Consider the following 17,671-nt stretch of genomic DNA (forward strand, 5'->3'; position numbering starts at 1 on the left):
TGGGCAGTGAAACCTGCACGATCTGCTGCTGTGCTGACCCAACTGCCACCCTGCCTGCAGTTCGAGCAGTTACGGGTAGTTACCCCTGGGGTCAGACACTTAAAGCAGTGCAGCTTTTGGCGCGCTGGGGTTTGCGGGAGCAGCCCGGGCCTTTCTGAAGACATGGGGCCAAGAGCTGAATGCAGCTCATGAGTTTTAAGCAACAGGTCCGAGATTGACCTGAGACACGAGCTGTGGAGTGCCAGTCTGTACTGGTCTGATACGTGTCGACAGATTATCTCAATCTGTTCTGACACCGGAGGTGGCTGTTTCAAACGCCTGAACTCCCCCACAAGATGTGTGACAAAAGTTGGAAGCGGTTCATCTGGCCTCTGAACACTATCCAAAATGCCTCTCCAAATCATTTCCTGGCTGTCTGAAGGCAAGAAGGCCTTGTGGAACAGGTCAGAGAACTGTGACCAGGAGGACAGGTGAGGTTGCATTGCGGCAAACCACTTCTTCGGTTCCTTGGCCAAAAACCTCGGCAACTCTAAGAAAAGTTGGGCGTCAGACAGGCCGCAGGCCTCCTTATATAGGGCCACTGCCTGGAGCCAATCATCTGGCTGCAAGTTAGCACCACCCTCGAATCTATCCGGTAGCAGCCGGGACTGGTGAACAGAGGCATTCAAGCCTGCCCCATCAGCATTTTGCCGGTGGCTTGAAAACTGTGGTGCAGGGGTAGATGCCTGAAATGGGGCCTGAAGGTATGTAATATTTGAAGGTGGTGGGTTAGTCTGACTTTCTAAGTGGTCCAGAAAGCTCTGCTGTAGTTCTAATGACTGGCTCAGGGTTGATTGTAACTGATTTACCTGGAGTTGTATGTTATTGACCTGACGTGTAAGTTGTTGAACCTCAGAAGATAAAACGCTGCACCTACCACAGCCAGTAACATCCCACAAATCCCCAACATGTACCTCAGAGCCCCTTCTAGCCATTTCACCTATCTAACTGGAGCAGAGGGAGTGACAGAAAACGGAAAAAAAAGAAAAAAACTGCTAACCCACAAGAAACACAGTGCTTCAAATATCACTTAAACCTAAATTACTCAAACCGGAATATACAAGTACATACAAGATGAAACAAAAAGCAGTGGTAAACACTAGCATAAAATGCTAACTGATAGCGACAAAACAAAATGCAAAGCGTATTTCCCACAGTCAGATCTTCCAACTTACGGTCCCCCAGTCCTTTCCGAGCAGATCTAAATAGCGCGGCCGCGCGTCCGAGGGTCCGCACAGCTTTTGAGGACACCGGCAGTCGAGAAACGCTGACACAGTCCACCAGCCCGAGACGAACCTCTCCCGTAGGAAGCCGCACACACTCCGCTGCGACGGGTGAAAAGTCCGGCGTCGGAGGTCCGCCCCGAAGCCGCTTCAGTACCTTCCGATATGGCGATGAGAGTCCGCAGCAACTTCTCCGTCAGCAGCCGACAAGCGGAGAGCACATCCGGGCTAGCTTTAGCCGTCAGCATCCACGGTACCCGAAACGGCGATTATATCCACAGGTATGCCGCCGCGGCACTGAGAAGCAGTTCGGAACACTTCGCTGAATCGACTCGAAGTTTTATCAAAAAGTAAAAAAAGTAAAAAAAAGTCACTGAGCGTGTCCGAAGGGATCACGACACGGTTCGGGCGCCATTTGTGGAGATCAAGGTGATCTCCAGGGGTGGTCGGAGGCGGAAAAATGGACAGAGACGAAAAATACTTCCACTCCAACCGTAGTTTTTATTTAGGCAGTTGATAACATGGTACAGGAGGCGGTTTCGAGTGCCTACAAAAAGTATGGAGCTTGCAACAGCTAACCGGCACGGACATACATTCACCTGCATCAAGCTAGAAACGCAGTCTCCGCTGCAGAGGAAGTGACGTCATCCTACATACAGGAAGCGATCGTTACAGTTTATTGAGTTGTTTATAGTATAGTGGTTTGATGTTAGTTTAGATTATGCAACACATAGACTCAGGGTCTTGCATGCTTAACTAACCACTCTTCCTCTAACCTGGCACCTCATAAAACCCTTATCACATTCCACATATCTACTGGCCAGCACATGGTCTGAGTGCCCCCACTCAGCAGCCATTGTTTCCTTTGTGTTCAAGACCTCAAGGCCCAGTGGCCATCTTGACATGCCCACAACCGGCGGCCATCTTGGCACGCCCACAACCGGCGGCCATCTTGGTACGCCCACAACCGGCGGCCATCTTGACACGCCCACAACCGGCGGCCATTCTGGCTCACACACAACCAGCGGCCATTTTGGCTCACACACACACACACACACACCTGTATTGAGTACACTGTAGTTAGCTTGTATGTTTAATTTTATTCTTGTTAATAAATGTCTTTTAAACATACCTGTCTGTTTAATGTTGCACAAGAGTGAATATTGCCAACCTCTACACTGCCAAGAACTCCAAATTCCTTCAACTGTAACTAGTTGTTAACGTGGTAATTTTGGTTATAGTTATTAAGTTAATTATTAATCCGAACTCCAAATTGACAATTTAGTATAATTTATGAGACTGTTTTGATTAATTGGCTATCTTTTCCCTTCCTAGAAGGGTGGTGCCCCGAGGTGATCTAGTAATTCAGATCCAATTATTTAATAATAAATAATTATTTTTGATAATTATTAATTATTCATGATAGCCAAACCCCAATATTGAGAGCCTTCATGCCCAGGCCCAACATCAGCCATAATATTACAAGGCCCAGCTAGTTCTTGCTGGTAATGTTCATTTGCTACACTGTTAACAGAATTTACATGTGGTAGAAAAGTACCAAAATGCCAGCTTCCCTAAAATCATAAAATAAAGTATATCCGTTTATGTTAAAAGTTGGGTAATTTGTGCATCATGTTAGTAGCTAACACACTTGATGGCTAACTTAAAAACTAAATAATGTATTCTCTTTCAACTTAAGGGAAGCAGCCACCAATCAGTCATGTTTCTGCTGTATAACCATGTGCATTAGGAAGCTCCTGCCAGTATTATTGCTTGTGGTAAGTTCTATTTACAATGTCATAAGGACATTATGATCTAACATGAAATCTGGAGATTTCTGAAACAATAACATGTCTTTTTTTCTTCTTCTTTTTTTAATGCAGGGAAATGAGGTTGAAGAGCTGGAGCAAACCATGGCGACCGTTATCACTGAGAAACAGGATCCTCTCCATCCACCCAAAGACATTAAGATTGTCATCGAAGGAACAGAGGTTCTAAACGAGTTGCCCTCAATTGCAACAGCTTTTGTGTTTAGTTGATAGTAAGGCTTACACCTGAATAAGAAAATGTATGTCCTGGTAAATTTGCCATGGGTACTGCATGATTTCTTAGGAGTTGTGCTACTATTGCAGCTCAATGATTTGTCTTCTGATGACATCAATAGTCTCGTTTCTGGTGATCAGCTGAAGCAGACTGTTTATCTTCATACATTTGAAACACATGTTGAGTGTTGTCAATTTATGGAACAATAAATATGAATGTGTTCTTAAGAAAAGTGTTCGGAGTAGTCATTGATCAAAATGTATTAAAAGCAATTTTTTAGAATTTGATTTACTATACATTTCAAATAATGACAACCGTTACTTTTTTATCTGAGACAACCTAAAATAGTTATGCTCCAACCTAAAATAATTAGTTTGCTCCAACCTTTAAATAGTGGTTGCATGGAGTTAAACTTTTCAGGTTAAACTAAATAAAACTATTTGCTTTGAGTTAATGTCAGATATTTCGTGTGATTGATTACCTAAATTTTTTTATGTTGATCCAAGGTTTTTATATTTTCAGTGTATTCTTCTTATTCTTATATATCGTATATCGATATTCAGCCTAAATATATTGGGATATGACTTTTGGTCCATATCGCCCAGCCCTAATATCAGATCTACAACAGTAACAGACAGTGAACTCACTCCAGTTTCTCCAGTCTACAGTCTGGACTCTGCAGAAAACCACACAGCCGCTTCACTCCTGAATCCTTCAGGTTGTTTAGATTCAGGTCCAGATGTTTCAGATGGGAGGGGTTGGACTTAAGAGCTGGTCCCAGAGAATCACAGCTGATCTCTGACAAACTGCAGCACCTCAAACTGAATAAAGAATAAGAGATGAAATGATTGATGATCAGTCAGATGTGTTGAGGTTTTAAATGTGTCCTCATCAATGTGTGTGTTGACCTGGAATGAATATGGAGTGAAATTAGTCTCAAAATGGTCACAAATGCATGTTCAAATATAGCTGCAAGCAGCAATGAGGGGTCCAAGCAGGTCGTTTTGTGCGGATCGGTCTGAAGATGGTCTGTGCTGATTTTGGTGAGAATCGGACAAAATTTGCGACCGCTACAAATTTTGTTTCGCTTTCAACAAAATCCAATATGGCTGAGAATCCAATGGGGCAACATTAACATCATAGGCATCATTGATCTCGGCATGATCCAAGGAGTCCAACAGTACCATGTTTTTGAATATCAGGCATACGAGTGAAAAGTTATAAGCAAAAACGCAATTTTGCTAATTAAATCGTCCCCTACTGGCCTAATGAAACAGTGTTTGGAGCCAAAAAGAGACTTTCGCTAATTGTAGCGCCCCCTAGTCGCCGAATGACTCCAAATTTGTCATGTCCCCTCGGGACGGGGTCTCTAAACATACTTGCAAATTTAGTGTTGATACGTCACACCGTTTCCGAGATATGAGCTTGTATCCCGTTTGGAGCCTTCGCCGCTGATTTTGATTGGCTGTAGCGGCCAAACGGTTTCGAAGCTGAAGACTCCTATAGTAACTTTTGTGCGCATTGGTCAGAAGACGATCTGTGCTGATTTTGGTGAGAATTGGACAAAATTTGCGACGGCTGAAAATTTTGTTTCGCTTTCAACAAAATCCAACATGGCGGACAATCCAATGGGGCAAAATTTACATCATAGGTATCGTTGATCTCGGAACGATCCAAGGAGTCCAACAGTACAATGTTTTTGAATATCAGGCATACGGGTCAAACGTTATAAGCAAAAACGCAATTTTGGTAATTACATCGCCCCCTAGTGGTCGAATGACACCAAAGTTTTATTGCGCACTTCTAAGGGAGTGTCGAAGCATGTGACCAAGTTTAATCTTTGGAAGTCAAAGCGTCACCAAGATATAAACAAATTTCATGTTTGGCGGCTTTGCCGCCAACTGTGATTGGCTAACACGAAAAGTTGGCATGAACTGTCACTGGGGCAACCAAAGGTATCTACGGATATCACAATTTCATTTCAAATAAAAACGCATCAAGAGATATGAGCAAAAACAATGTTTTGCTAATTATAGCGCCCCCTAGTGGCAAAACGACACCAGATTTTTGTTGGGACAGCAAACAGCGTCTGGAAGCGTGGTACCAAATTTGGTTTCATTGCACCAAAGCGTTGCCGAGATATGAGGTCAAATGGAAAACGCCGCCTTCGCCGCCAATTTTGATTGGCTGTAGCTGCCAAATGGTTTCGAAGCTGAAGACGCCTGAAGATAACTTTTGTGTGCATTGGTCAGAAGACAGTCTGTGCCAAGTTTCGTGAGAATTGAACAAAATTTGTGACCGCTGAAACTTTTTCGTGTTTTCGACAAAATCGTAAAATGCGAAAAATCTCTCATAACGCATTATAATGTCATAAGGTGAGTTGAAATCGTGATGATCCAAGGAATCCAACGATACATTGTTTTCAAAAATCGGACATACGGTTCAAAAGTTACATGCACAAATGTACTTCAAATTTTGACCAGTTGGTGGCGCTAGACCGTGCTTAGTGCTTACATGTAACTCAGTCAAAGTAATATTGAGACTGCCCTTAAGCTATGTGCAAAATTTCACAACTTTTTACCATACGGTTCTATGGGCTGCCATAGACTCCCATGGCGGAAAAATAATAATAGGGAAGAAAACGTACAAACACAATAGGTGCCTTCGCAGCTTCGCTGCTTGGCCCCTAATAAGAAAACCACGAATAACAATAGGTTTCCAGCAGCTTCGCTGCTGGAACCCTAATAATAGGAAAACATACAAATCCACACGTGAAACATGACATTCACAAATGCGTACCTAGCTATCTGAACGTGTGTGATTGTTTTGCAAATTCACAAATCAGATGGTTCAACTTCACAAAGCTCATCCTTTTCGGTTTCAAAATACTTCCTGGCTTACGAGTGTCTTGGGCTGCGTTCAGACTGCCAGCCAAAATCCGATTTTTAGCCCATTCAGATTTGAATCGGATGTCGATTTTGAAGTCTGAACAGTGACAGATCACATGAAATCCGATTTTTGCCAAACGGTTGCAAACCACATCCAGAGGTAGTTTCATATCACATTCGTATCGGATATGGACAGATGCGTCTCAGTCTGAACAGCTCCCAAAACTCAGATCGGTTTTGACTGTCCGTGACGTCACTTACGCCAGTGTTTTTCAACCACTGTGCCGCAGCACACTAGTGTGCCGTGAGAGATCGTCATTAGAACCATATTATTATTATTAGATATTATTAGAACCATCTCGGCGGGTCAGGGTTTCGGCGGCACGGTGTGGGAGGATCCCCTCAGCGGGCCCTCTCCCCGGCGTCGGCCGGCCCCTGCCGGGCGCATTTCCTCCGTGGCGGTGCGCCGCGACCGGCTCTGGGTCGGCCTGGAAGTGCTCGGGGCGAAGGTGGCTCGTCAGCTCCGGCCGCGAGCTTTACAGCGACCCCCCGCATCTTACCTCACCGCTTCCCTGGGGTCGTGGAATCAGTGCTCACTGCGCCCTCTCTCCGTGCGGGGAGGGACGGGGCCCCTTCGCTCCCGGCGCGACTGCCGACCGGCGGCGGACTCACTGTCCTCAGTGCGCTCCGACCGCGTCGCGCCGCTCATTTGTTGTTAATGTTCTGTATGCATACCATGTTATGGTCACTGTACGTTTTCAATGAATGAACCTAGTATTTTATAGGTTCAAATAGACACAAAATCTTGTTTTTATTCATTCTACTGGTAGTTCGTTTTGCTCAAATAGAAATTAAGGCCTGCCTCTAATTCTGGCCTCTTTCCAATAAAGGCCTGGACCGCGATGCGCTTGAGTCAAATAAAGGCCCGGGCCTGTATTAGAGGAAATACGGTAGGCCTATAAGACTTTTTTCTTTGTGTTTATTTGATTCCTATTCACTTAAGACAAGAATGACTTTATATTGTTACTTTAGGCTACAGAGCTTCATTTTTTAACATTTTCGGTTGGTGGTGTGCCTTTTTCAATGAAAAAAATGTACCTTGGCTCAAAAAAGGTTGAAAAACACTGACTTATGCGAATGACGCTTCCGCTCGTTGCTACGGCAACCTATCAAATCTGTGAAGAATGTGGCCCAGTCTGAACAGAACCATATCCGATTTGGACACTTGCTAAAGGCAGTGTGAACAGTCAGCCCTAAAAATCGGATATGAGAAGGAATCAGATTTGAATCAGATTCGTCTGCAGTCTGAACACAGCCTAAGCCTACGCATACGGATCAGCAGATACGGACAGATCAGGCTGCGCACGCACACAGAGTTTTGAGACTATTTTCACGCTGCTCAGATCCACAGATCCACAAATGCATGGTGCCTTTAAGTGTCACTGGGAAAATGGGAAATCTGGCTCCGGGCCAAGTGAGCTATATCTTTCCTTTGGGGAAAATTAATCTTTACTGCTATAACTCACTTCTCGTTTAGTTACAACACTGAACTCAACAGAGGACCACGTAGATATTAATATATATTTTTAATTTAAGATTATTTTAAACATTTAAACATACTGTCATGATCCGCTCCTGGTTTTCATCCCTCCTGCCAGTACTTTTCCACTCACCTGCCGACCACTCCCACCTGATTACTGCAACCATCTTCACCTGATCACCTGCCTGCCACTCTCACCTAATCAGTGCAACCACCTTCACCTGTGTTCCCTCTCCTGATTTATACCCACTCCTTCCACTCAGTCTTGGCCAGATTGTCTCCAGCAGCATGCTAAGCTCTCGCGCATTAAGCTGCGGATTGCTTTCCCGGTTTCGACCCTGCCTGTCCCTGGCCCGTTCTCGTCGTTCCTGCCCAGGTAACCTGACCAGCCTTCCGTCCCTGACTCTTCTGCCTGCTCGCCCCCTGTCTGTTTTCTGTTTGCTTGGATTCCCTCCCCAGAGGTTTCTGCTGGAGAGTGGGACAGTTTTTGGCTGGCTCTGTTGTGGACTATTTCAGGTGTACCCGCTGTGGATTTTTGCGACTCTGCTTGGTCAATAAACTGTTGAACTGTTCCTACACTGGTCTCAGTCTGCGCTGTTCTTGGGTCCAACCTCTCACTCATTACACATCCTTGGTCCAATAAGTCTTTGGTACAGGCTAAAAGCGGTTAGTGCGCAACCGCAGACAGTACCGGGACCCCCGACGAGTTCGTCTGAAGTGAGTTTATAAATCAAATATAAATGTAAGTAATACAAACTAATACTTTGTTATAAACTCTGTGATAATGTTTTGGATAGATGGCGGTATCTAATGCGCTGCTGATTCCATTCATGGGTAAATGTAACTATCAATGCTAACGCTAATTATGTTATTTCACAGTTAATATAGAAGTACTATGTAGGTCTGTAAGAACATGTTAAGTACATCCCTTTGTCTAGGCTTTTGGCTCTGACCAAACTTTCTCTTCCGTTGAGTCCATTTCTGTCCCTCTTCAGAGTAAAATAAAATAAAAATAGAATAAGCAAAAAATTTACATAATTAATATATGAACAAATGTACAAAAAATAGAGATGGAAGAATATATATTATATACATAGGAATGATAATAAGGTGATTATACAATATATATCGTTCTTTGGAACAAAAGGATTCATATTGATATCAGTTGTTACATTTACCCATGAATGGAATCAGCAGCGCATTAGATACCGCCATCTATCTGACACACTGAACACTGTGGGTGGGTGTCAAGAGAACTCATCTAAACTGGATCTCCATTCTTCAGAAGCTTGAGAAGAAAATAAATGAAAACTGACCTCAGAATCTCCAGTTTACAGTTTGGACTCTCCAGTCCAGCGGACAGATGCTTCACTCCTGAATCCCTCAGGTTGTTTCCAGTCAGGTCCAGATGTTTCAGATGGGAGGGGTTGGACTTCAGAGCTGAGGCCACGATTTCACAGTGACTCTCTAAGAGTGCACAGTGAGAAAGTCTGTCATGAGACAAATAAATACAATCTGTTATAATGGAAGAAGACATTTCTATGAACATGATGGGTTTGATGAGTGGACAGTTGGACACATCCTCTTGGACATTTTGTCTCCACATCAGTGGTTCAGCTCATCTTCTCTGACTATGTTTGACATGAAACAACATGGTGAACATGGTGAAATATTTCCATGTGGAGGACACAGGACTGGCTCAACTTTAGTGGTTCAGCACAAACACAATGAACAAACAATCAGGTTGAATTCTATTCACCATCAAGTCATCACAAAGATGTTCTCAGGGTTTTATCTGTCAAACTCTGACCTTTGTGTGTTTCAGATCTCTTTAACAAGTGAGACTTCTACCGTTCTGCTCTTATATATTCAAACCTCTGAGCATTTCCTGCTTCAACTCTTCTCTACAGCAACAAGACAGGAAACAAATAGAAAGAAAGACGTAAAAACAAGACCATGTGACTCGACTTCTCTCCTTAAAATGAAACGTTGAACTCAGTCAATAAAATGCTCCATTGATGGGTCAGTCTCTGTGTGGGATGATCAGTAGTTTACGGTGGCTCATGTTGATCTTAACAAGCTTTAGATAGATGTTGATGTGGAGCCACTTCAGGATTATTCTGTACTCTAGAAACAGCCTTCAATATCCTCTCATCATTGTAACGTGAGGCCTCAGAGGCTGCTTCAGCTAAACTAACTTACTGATGGAGAGAATAATAAGACAGAGAAATAGAAAGAAAAGAGTCAATAACTAGAAGAACAGCTTTAAACAGCTGGAGAACATCTGGGACTAAATACAACTGACTGTGATGTTTGCAGTGAACAAGTGGAACACTGATTGAAGAAGAATGAGAACGTCTGAAGAACTAAACTACTAATCTCCACTGACTGATTCTGTTAATGATCACATCAGGACTCACTCAGCCTTTCTGCAGTTCCTCACAGCTGGGATCAATCTCCATCGTCCCTCCAATGATGTGTTGTACTTCCTCAGGTTCAACTCCACCAGAACCTCCTCTGACATCTGCAGCATGTAGGCCAGAGCTGAGCAGTGGATCTCAGAGAGTTCCTTATATGATCTGTTCTCTGACTTCAGGAACTCTTGGATCTCCTGATGAACTGAGAGGTCGTTCATCTCCATCAGACAGTGGAAGATGTTGATGTTTCTGTCAGGAGAGAATATATAAAAGTTCATGTTCTTCAGGTTGTTGATGGTTCTCTGGATGATTTCTGGACTGTTTTCTGTCTGACCCAGCAGACCTCCTAAGAGTCTCTGGTTGGATTCCAGAGAGAGGCCATGAAGGAAGCGAACTAACAGGTCCAGGTGACCATTTTTACTCTCCAGGGATTTAATCATGACTCTGTTCAGAAATTCATCCAGAGGTGAGTTATTGAAGTTTCTTTCCAGGAAGTCCTTCAGCACCTCTGTCTTCCTGTTGGTGTAACAGTGGATCATGTAGACTGCAGCCAGAAACTCCTGAACGCTCAGATGGACGAAGCAGAACACCTTGTCCTGGTACAGTCCTCTCTCCTCTTTAAAGATCTGTGTGAACACTCCTGAGTACACTGAGGCTGCTGTGATATCGATGCCACACTCTGTCAGGTCTGATTCATAGAAGATCAGGTTTCCTTTCAGCAGCTGATCAAAAGCCAGTTTTCCCAGAGACTCAATCATCTTCCTGCTCTCTGGACTCCAGTGTGGATCTGTCTCAGCTCCTCCATCATACTTGACCTTCTTCACTTTGGTCTGAACCACCAGGAAGTGGATGTACATCTCAGTCAGGGTCTTGGGCAGCTCTCCTCTCTGTCTGGTTTCCAACACTTCCTCCAGAACTGTAGCAGTGAGCCAGCAGAAGACTGGGATGTGACACATGATGTGGAGGCTTCGTGATGTCTGAATGTGGGAGATGATCCTGCTGGCCTGCTCCTCATCTCTGAATCTCTTCCTGAAGTACTCCTCCTTCTGGGGGTCAGTGAACCCTCTGACCTCTGTCACCATGTCAACACACTCAGGAGGGATCTGATTGGCTGCGGCAGGTCGTGTGGTTATCCAGAGGCGAGCAGAGGGAAGCAGTTTCCCCCTGATGAGGTTTGTCAGCAGCACATCCACTGAGGTGGACTCTGTAACATCAGTCAGGATCTCAGTGTTGCGGAAGTCCAGAGGAAGTCGACACTCATCCAGACCGTCAAAGATAAACACAACCTGGAACTCTTCAAAGCTGCAGATTCCTGCTTCTTTGGTTTCAGGAAAGAATTGATGAACAAGTTCCACCAAGCTAAACTTTCTCTCTTTCAACACATTCAGCTCTCTGAAAGTCAATGGAAATATGAAGTGGATGTCCTGGTTGGCTTTGTCTTCAGCCCAGTCCAGAGTGAACTTCTGTGTTAAGACTGTTTTCCCAATGCCAGCCACTCCCTTTGTCATCACTCTTCTGATTGGTCCATGTCTTCCAGGTGAGGCTTTAAAGAGGTCTTCTTGTCTGATGGTTGTTTCTGGTCTGTGTGGTTTCCTGGATGCTGTTTCAGTCTGTCTGACCTCATGTTCATCATTGACCTCTGCAGTCCCTCCCTCTGTGATGTAGAGCTCTGTGTAGATCTCATTCAGAAGGGTTGAGTTTCCTGCTTTAGCAATCCCCTCAAACACACACTGGAACTTCTCCTTCAGAGTAGATTTAACTTTATGTCCACAAAGTCCTGAATGAACAAACAAGAAATAAGATGAATGAATGAACTCTCCAGTAAATATTCCAACATGGCATTGCTCTAAAGAATGAGTGTGTGAATATACCTTGGTTCATCTCTGGAGACATTAGTAAATGTCCCATTTCTCCAGCAGCTCCAATGTTTAGAGAAATCCTCTTACTGCTCTGCTGGTGGACTCTGTGGACCAATCATCAACAATTAGCTCTCATCATGTCTGTCCTCACAGAGACAAACACAAGGTAAATGTCCCTGGAGTGATATGTGGATGTGAAGAGTGAATCAGATGAGTCTCTGTAGTGGTAAAGGTTTACTAGTCCTACTGATCCCACTGACCATCAACAGCTCAGTCTGCAGCTGATTCATAAAGCTTTGCCTCCCTGATGAATCAGCTGGAGAAGGAACCCAGAGCCAGAGACTGAAGACTGTAAAACGTCCACCAGTCCACAGTGAGTGACTGACAGGCCATTATCAGCCTCACAGAAAACAAAGCAGACAGAAACATTAAGAAACCTCAGACTCTCTGACTGATCATGTTAGAAATGATAATCCTAGCGAGGCACATGTTCTTCACCTCAGAGCCATCAGCTGTTTCTTTGTCTCCTCAAACATATTTCACTATTTTAACTTTGGACAAACAAAGTGTCTACACAAAATAGCCTGGATGTCCTTCCCCCCAACTCATCCTGAGTTTATCTTCTCTACGACTCAAACAAGGTCTTCAGGTCAGGACTCAGCTGTCCACCTACACCTGAAGGACAAGGGACAACAATATCCACATGTTCTGAACATCTGAGGAGTCTCTGGACATTAATGGATCATCAGAGAACCACCAGGTTCATCAGAACAGGTTCCTCCAGGTCCAGGTCCAGGTCCAGGTGAGTATCAGGTCATTAACAGACTCTCGTCATGTGACCTTCAGGTGATAAAAACCTAAACTCCCCACCAGTCATTTCGAGCTGAACACTTGGAGGAAACGTCTTCTAGTCCAGACGTCTTTGTCTCAGTTTAGTTTCTGGACATAACAATGTTCACTCTTCCAGGAATAAACCAAAGGTCACGAGTGTCCATGAAGACTAGAACGTAGATGAAGCAGGAGTTTTTATTCTCCAGCTCCACTTCCTCTGCAGCGTTACAGCTGATGAGTTTCATCTGAGTCTCTACCATGAAGAAGACCTGCAGGCCGAGGCCTCAGACGTGGAGCTGCTGACTCTCTTCCTCAGTGTTTCATACTAATGTGCAGACTGTGTCTATATGAACTCTGGTTAGCTTAGCATTAGTTTAGCTCCTCCTGTCCTCAGACAGATCTCATCTTCTCTCTCTCTGGTCCACAGTCAAACAGAATGAAGACTTGTCTCCATGGAAACAAACTGAACAGCTGATTAAAGACTGAAGACACTACTCTGCTTCAAAGATCAGTCTCTTATCTGTCTCCTCCTCTAAGGCCTGACACTTACTGTGTCGACCATTTTAGAAGATCTTTGTAAAATAAGCAAGAATTCAGCAAGTTACTCAAACTATGTGACTTGTATAAAGTTAGTGATTGTTCTACTGTATATCTATATGTTGTCTATCTTCTTCTTCCAGTGTGTCTGTGTTGTTTTAGATCAACATCTGTTTATCTTCTGAGGAAACATCTACAACATCTAAGCAGCACAGATGAAACAGACATGAGCAAGTCAACGTTTATTTATCCTCAGCTCCTCAAGTCAGACAGATTTACTGACACTTTACCTCTCTGGAGCAGAACCACGTCCTCCTTTAAACTTTTCAGTAATTCCCTTGGACCAGTCGCTCTTCAAGGACACACAGCTGGCTCCAGATCCAGGTTCAGATCCAGGTCCAGGAGAGTCTGGTCTCTGCTGCTGGATCCTGAAACTAAACCACCACAGATAAATGTGCATGTTGGATAAAAACTGATGAGAATTAATTCAAAGCAGAGACGTCAGAAGTAAAAGGATGAAACAAACGTGTTGTATAAACTCAGTGACGCAAGAGTGATGAACCAGCTTTAACCCAAAGAGGAAGAGAGATGAAAGACCACCAGAAGAGACTCTCAGAGGGTGTCAGCAATGGCAATACCTCCTTAAGAAACTCAGCTCCTTTGGAGCAGAAACATTCTACAGACTTTTTATTCCAGTTTCATTGAGAGCATGGTCACTTCCTCCATAACCTGCTGGTTCCACTCCATCAGCCTCCAGAACAGAAACCGACTGCAGAGCACTGTCTGGGTTTGCTCTAAGATCATTGGCCTGTCTGTCAGAACTCTATCACACATACACGACCAACAGACACTCATCTTAGCAGGAAACATAAAGACCCCTCACACGTCCTCCACTCAGCATTTGAGTGCTAATGAGTTGCTGTTCTGGCATCCTGGTCGGTGCAGGGTGCAAGTACACCGTCACCCTGCACCAGCAATCACAACACCACCATATTGGCAGGAAAGCTTTTCTAATTACTGTTCAGTTGACGACTGCAGCAACTAACTTTTAAAAAAGGATGTGGGGATGGGATCTAAAAGCAGGTTGCTGGTTTTAGCTGTGAAATAACTTTTCTAAGCATCTCAGCATCAACCAGGACAAACTCCTCTAGTGTTTCCTCTCGTAGAAACAAAGGTTCTGGGGTGATAAAATTCATCCGCTGGTACTGACACAGATCTGATCTGATCCTCTGTATTTTACTGCTGAAGTCAGGGCTCTCAAGTGTCACGCATTGAGCGTGACAGTCACTCATTTCGGTCTTTTGTCACGCACTCCCGCCACACATTGAATTTCTCACGCAGAAAAAATATTTATAATATATTTAATATGCCGCAGCGCCCAAAATTTCTCTGCTCGTGCCTCTCTCACTATGGAACTGGCAGAAATCAAGCGTGTCTCCCTAGGTTGAGCCTGCCACTGATCTGCCAATCAAAAAAAAAAAAAAGGGGGCTACACAATAGCCAATCAGAAAATAGCATTATTGTATCTGGGTAAGATTTAATGCAACAACCAATGAAAAAAAAGCATATCCTGGAATTGTTCACGTGATTCTGCTACGACGTCTTCCGAACGAGAGGCAACCATGGAGCTCCAAGCATCGCTTTGAGCACAGAGTAAGTCAACTCCTGTTGTAATGTTACAACAAATTCACAACTTGTTTGACGCAAACAATGAAAACTTGACTGCTGTTAGACAATGTTTCTCAGATAATTAGCGTTTTTCGGTTTGAACATAACCTCAACACGAAACAGCTTGTCTGGATGGGACATTGTCCTCAGTCATGACCCTAAAAATGGCTGGGCTTGAACCAAACTGTTTCAAATGGGAGCCAACACCACAAATGATAAAGGAGTCCAAAAAGGCAACAAACACTTACAATAAACAACACCAGTCATAATATCTCTCTCTCTCTCTCTCTCTCTCTCTCTCACACACACTCACTCTCTCACACACACACATGCAGAAATTGAATAAATACTTTGTATTTGGTTGAATTGTCAGTGCTATGTGTCATCTTTCTGCAAGTCTGATCAATTATTATTAACAACAACAAAAACACTAATAGCCTAATAATAATATTATTATATTATTAATATATCACCCCCATTCCCACAACCATCCAACCCGGCCGCCTTTTGGGGGTTGGTGCGACGACGGGGGGAGGGGATGTCACTCTTGCCTCTCTTCAAAACTTGAGAGCCCTGTGAAGTGGACTGTAAATTCTTCACATGTGGGGCTGGCTGACATACTGCTAGACTTATTAAAAACAGGGTTAATTAAACCATCAATTGTTGAAATGAGTATTTTTGGATTGTTCTTGTTGTCTGTTATTCATTTTGAGAAGTATGCCTGTCTTGCTTGTTTAATTGTCTTACTGTAGATGGTTTGTTTTTAACAGAACATTTGAAAACTGACCACTAGTTTATTCTTTCTCCATTTTCTTGCTGCGATTTGAAAGTTTCTCATTAATAGTTTGATTTCTTCATTTCTCCAGGGAGGTGTTGGGTTGGTAGTGATCTTTGTCAGTTTTAATGGGGCCACTGTATCCAGGGCTGATCTTAGTTTACTGTAAAATCACAAGAGGAAGGTAAAAAGTCTGCAGGAGTGTCACTTAAAAGTTTGAAGCAGTAAGTGGGCACCAGCTGATTTAATGCATAGTTATCTCGATATCATTTCTGTTGTTCTAGTTTTTGTTTCTTGTTCCATAACCCATTCAGACCGGATCACGCATCTATGCGTAGTTAGGCCGGCAAACGCGTCTGTGTCATTTTAGAGCGTCGTCGTCTTTTTCGGGGCACATGGCCAATTATATGCACTGTGATTGGCTGAAATATTCTTGGGTGAGTGACAGAGACATAAGGCGCGTTCGACTTCATGCCGATCTGTGCAGATCTGACTTGACGTGATGCATGCTGGGTTGTTGTGCTCATAGACCTCGAATATGATTGGTTAAAATGAACTTGTTCAACCCAGCATGCATCACGTCAAGTCAGATCTGCACAGATCTGTAGATAGACGCGACATTGACTGTGGAGGGACGTGCCTAAAGCGCCGCCATCTTGGTACAGGGCTAGCAGAGGCAGCGGTGCATGAACATACAAAGGAAAGAGGTACTCCTCAATCTCAAAGTAGAATTATTCGCTGAATTTTGGACCGATTTCAAAACGTATTGAACTGTTAAAAACGTCACACATGTAGCTATGATAAAAATATGGTTTTACTACACAAATACAATTTTTACTTAATGTTATCAGCAGACTAGCTTCTGACAGAGGATTGTAAAGACAAGATGCCGGACTTCAACTGAGCGATTTCTGATCACTTTTATTGTGTAGAAACCCCATTCCTCCATAGATGTAATGCACTGTAGGAGCGAGTGGCCCTGTTCCAAGATGGCCGCCCTGTAGGCACGCCGCTCTAGTAGACGGCAGCGCTCAATGTCGCGTCTATCTATATATGTCTATGGACAGAGATGCTTAGGGATTTTATTTAAACTCATGTGACTAATAAAACGCTTTGTGATTGGTCGAAATAAGCCTACACGTGGAGTATGTTTTGATCGAAAATTTTAAACACCGTGCTAGCGATCCGTCACGGCTGACTCAAGTGAAGGAAGTGATATTGACGAAGTAATTGGAAAAAGAGATCTTTACTGATTTTCAAAATTTTAAAAATGTTTGGTGTTTATTGATTTTTTTTTTTAAAAAAATGCATTTGAAGATTATGCCCTAGCAAGTCAGTCAAGATGAAAGGCAAAGAAGTAAGCTGTCAAATGCTTTTTATCTCAAGTTTTTATCTGCTACAGAGCCTGAGAAATTAAGGTTTAAGTGTTGACATATTTTGAAAAACCTCAGGTTTTGAGAGGGGGTTTACAGAAGAGTCTTTAGGCCTGAATGAGTTAAAAGTGTCTTGTTCTTCCACGTCATGCTGCTCACTTGTGTCTTAAATTGTTCCCTGAGGACAAATAAAGTTTTCTGAATCTGAATCTGAATGAATGAAAGTAGAACCATCAGCTCCGGAAGTCAGACAGATTTACTGACACTTTACCTCTCTGGACCAGAACCATGTCCTCCTTTAAAATCAACAATAATATCCTTGGACCGGTCGTTCTTCACTGATTAAATTAGATCAATTATTCAGGAAAATTCTCTTTGATTAAAATCCTTTAATTCTGATGAAATATTAACAACTTACCTTTGACTCTGTTTAAAATCAGTAATAATTCCCTTTGACCGGTTGCTCTTCAAGGACACA

The 17,671-nt window shown here is 43.4% G+C and overlaps 1 protein-coding gene across 1 annotated transcript; it reads right to left on the minus strand.

Moving 5' to 3' along the window:
- Nucleotides 1–3,750: 3,750 nt before the first annotated feature.
- LOC311490295 (NLR family CARD domain-containing protein 3-like) lies at nt 3,751–14,360 on the minus strand. Its single transcript, XM_084547712.1, has 5 exons — nt 13,668–14,360; nt 12,022–12,113; nt 10,154–11,927; nt 9,050–9,223; nt 3,751–4,126 (listed from the first exon to the last, which is right to left on the minus strand). Exons 1-5 carry the CDS (start codon nt 13,835–13,837, stop codon nt 3,949–3,951), a joined length of 2,388 nt encoding a protein of 795 aa, XP_084403838.1. The 5' UTR covers nt 13,838–14,360; the 3' UTR covers nt 3,751–3,948.
- Between the last annotated feature and the right edge of the window lie 3,311 nt (nt 14,361–17,671).

This window comes from Chelon labrosus (assembly GCF_963514085.1).
Source record: "Chelon labrosus genome assembly, chromosome: 1".
NCBI classification, from domain to species: domain Eukaryota; kingdom Metazoa; phylum Chordata; class Actinopteri; order Mugiliformes; family Mugilidae; genus Chelon; species Chelon labrosus.

Excerpts from the sequence above, each read along its gene's own strand:
- LOC311490295 (XM_084547712.1), bottom strand. The coding sequence starts at position 13,837 with ATGCACATTTATCTGTGGTGGTTTAGTTTCAGGATCCAGCAGCAGAGA. Across the intron at positions 11,928-12,021 it reads GTCTCCAGAGATGAACCAAG|GACTTTGTGGACATAAAGTT; the intron begins GTATATTCACAC and ends TTGTTCATTCAG. Across the intron at positions 9,224-10,153 it reads AGGAACTGCAGAAAGGCTGA|ACTTTCTCACTGTGCACTCT; the intron begins GTGAGTCCTGAT and ends GTCTCATGACAG.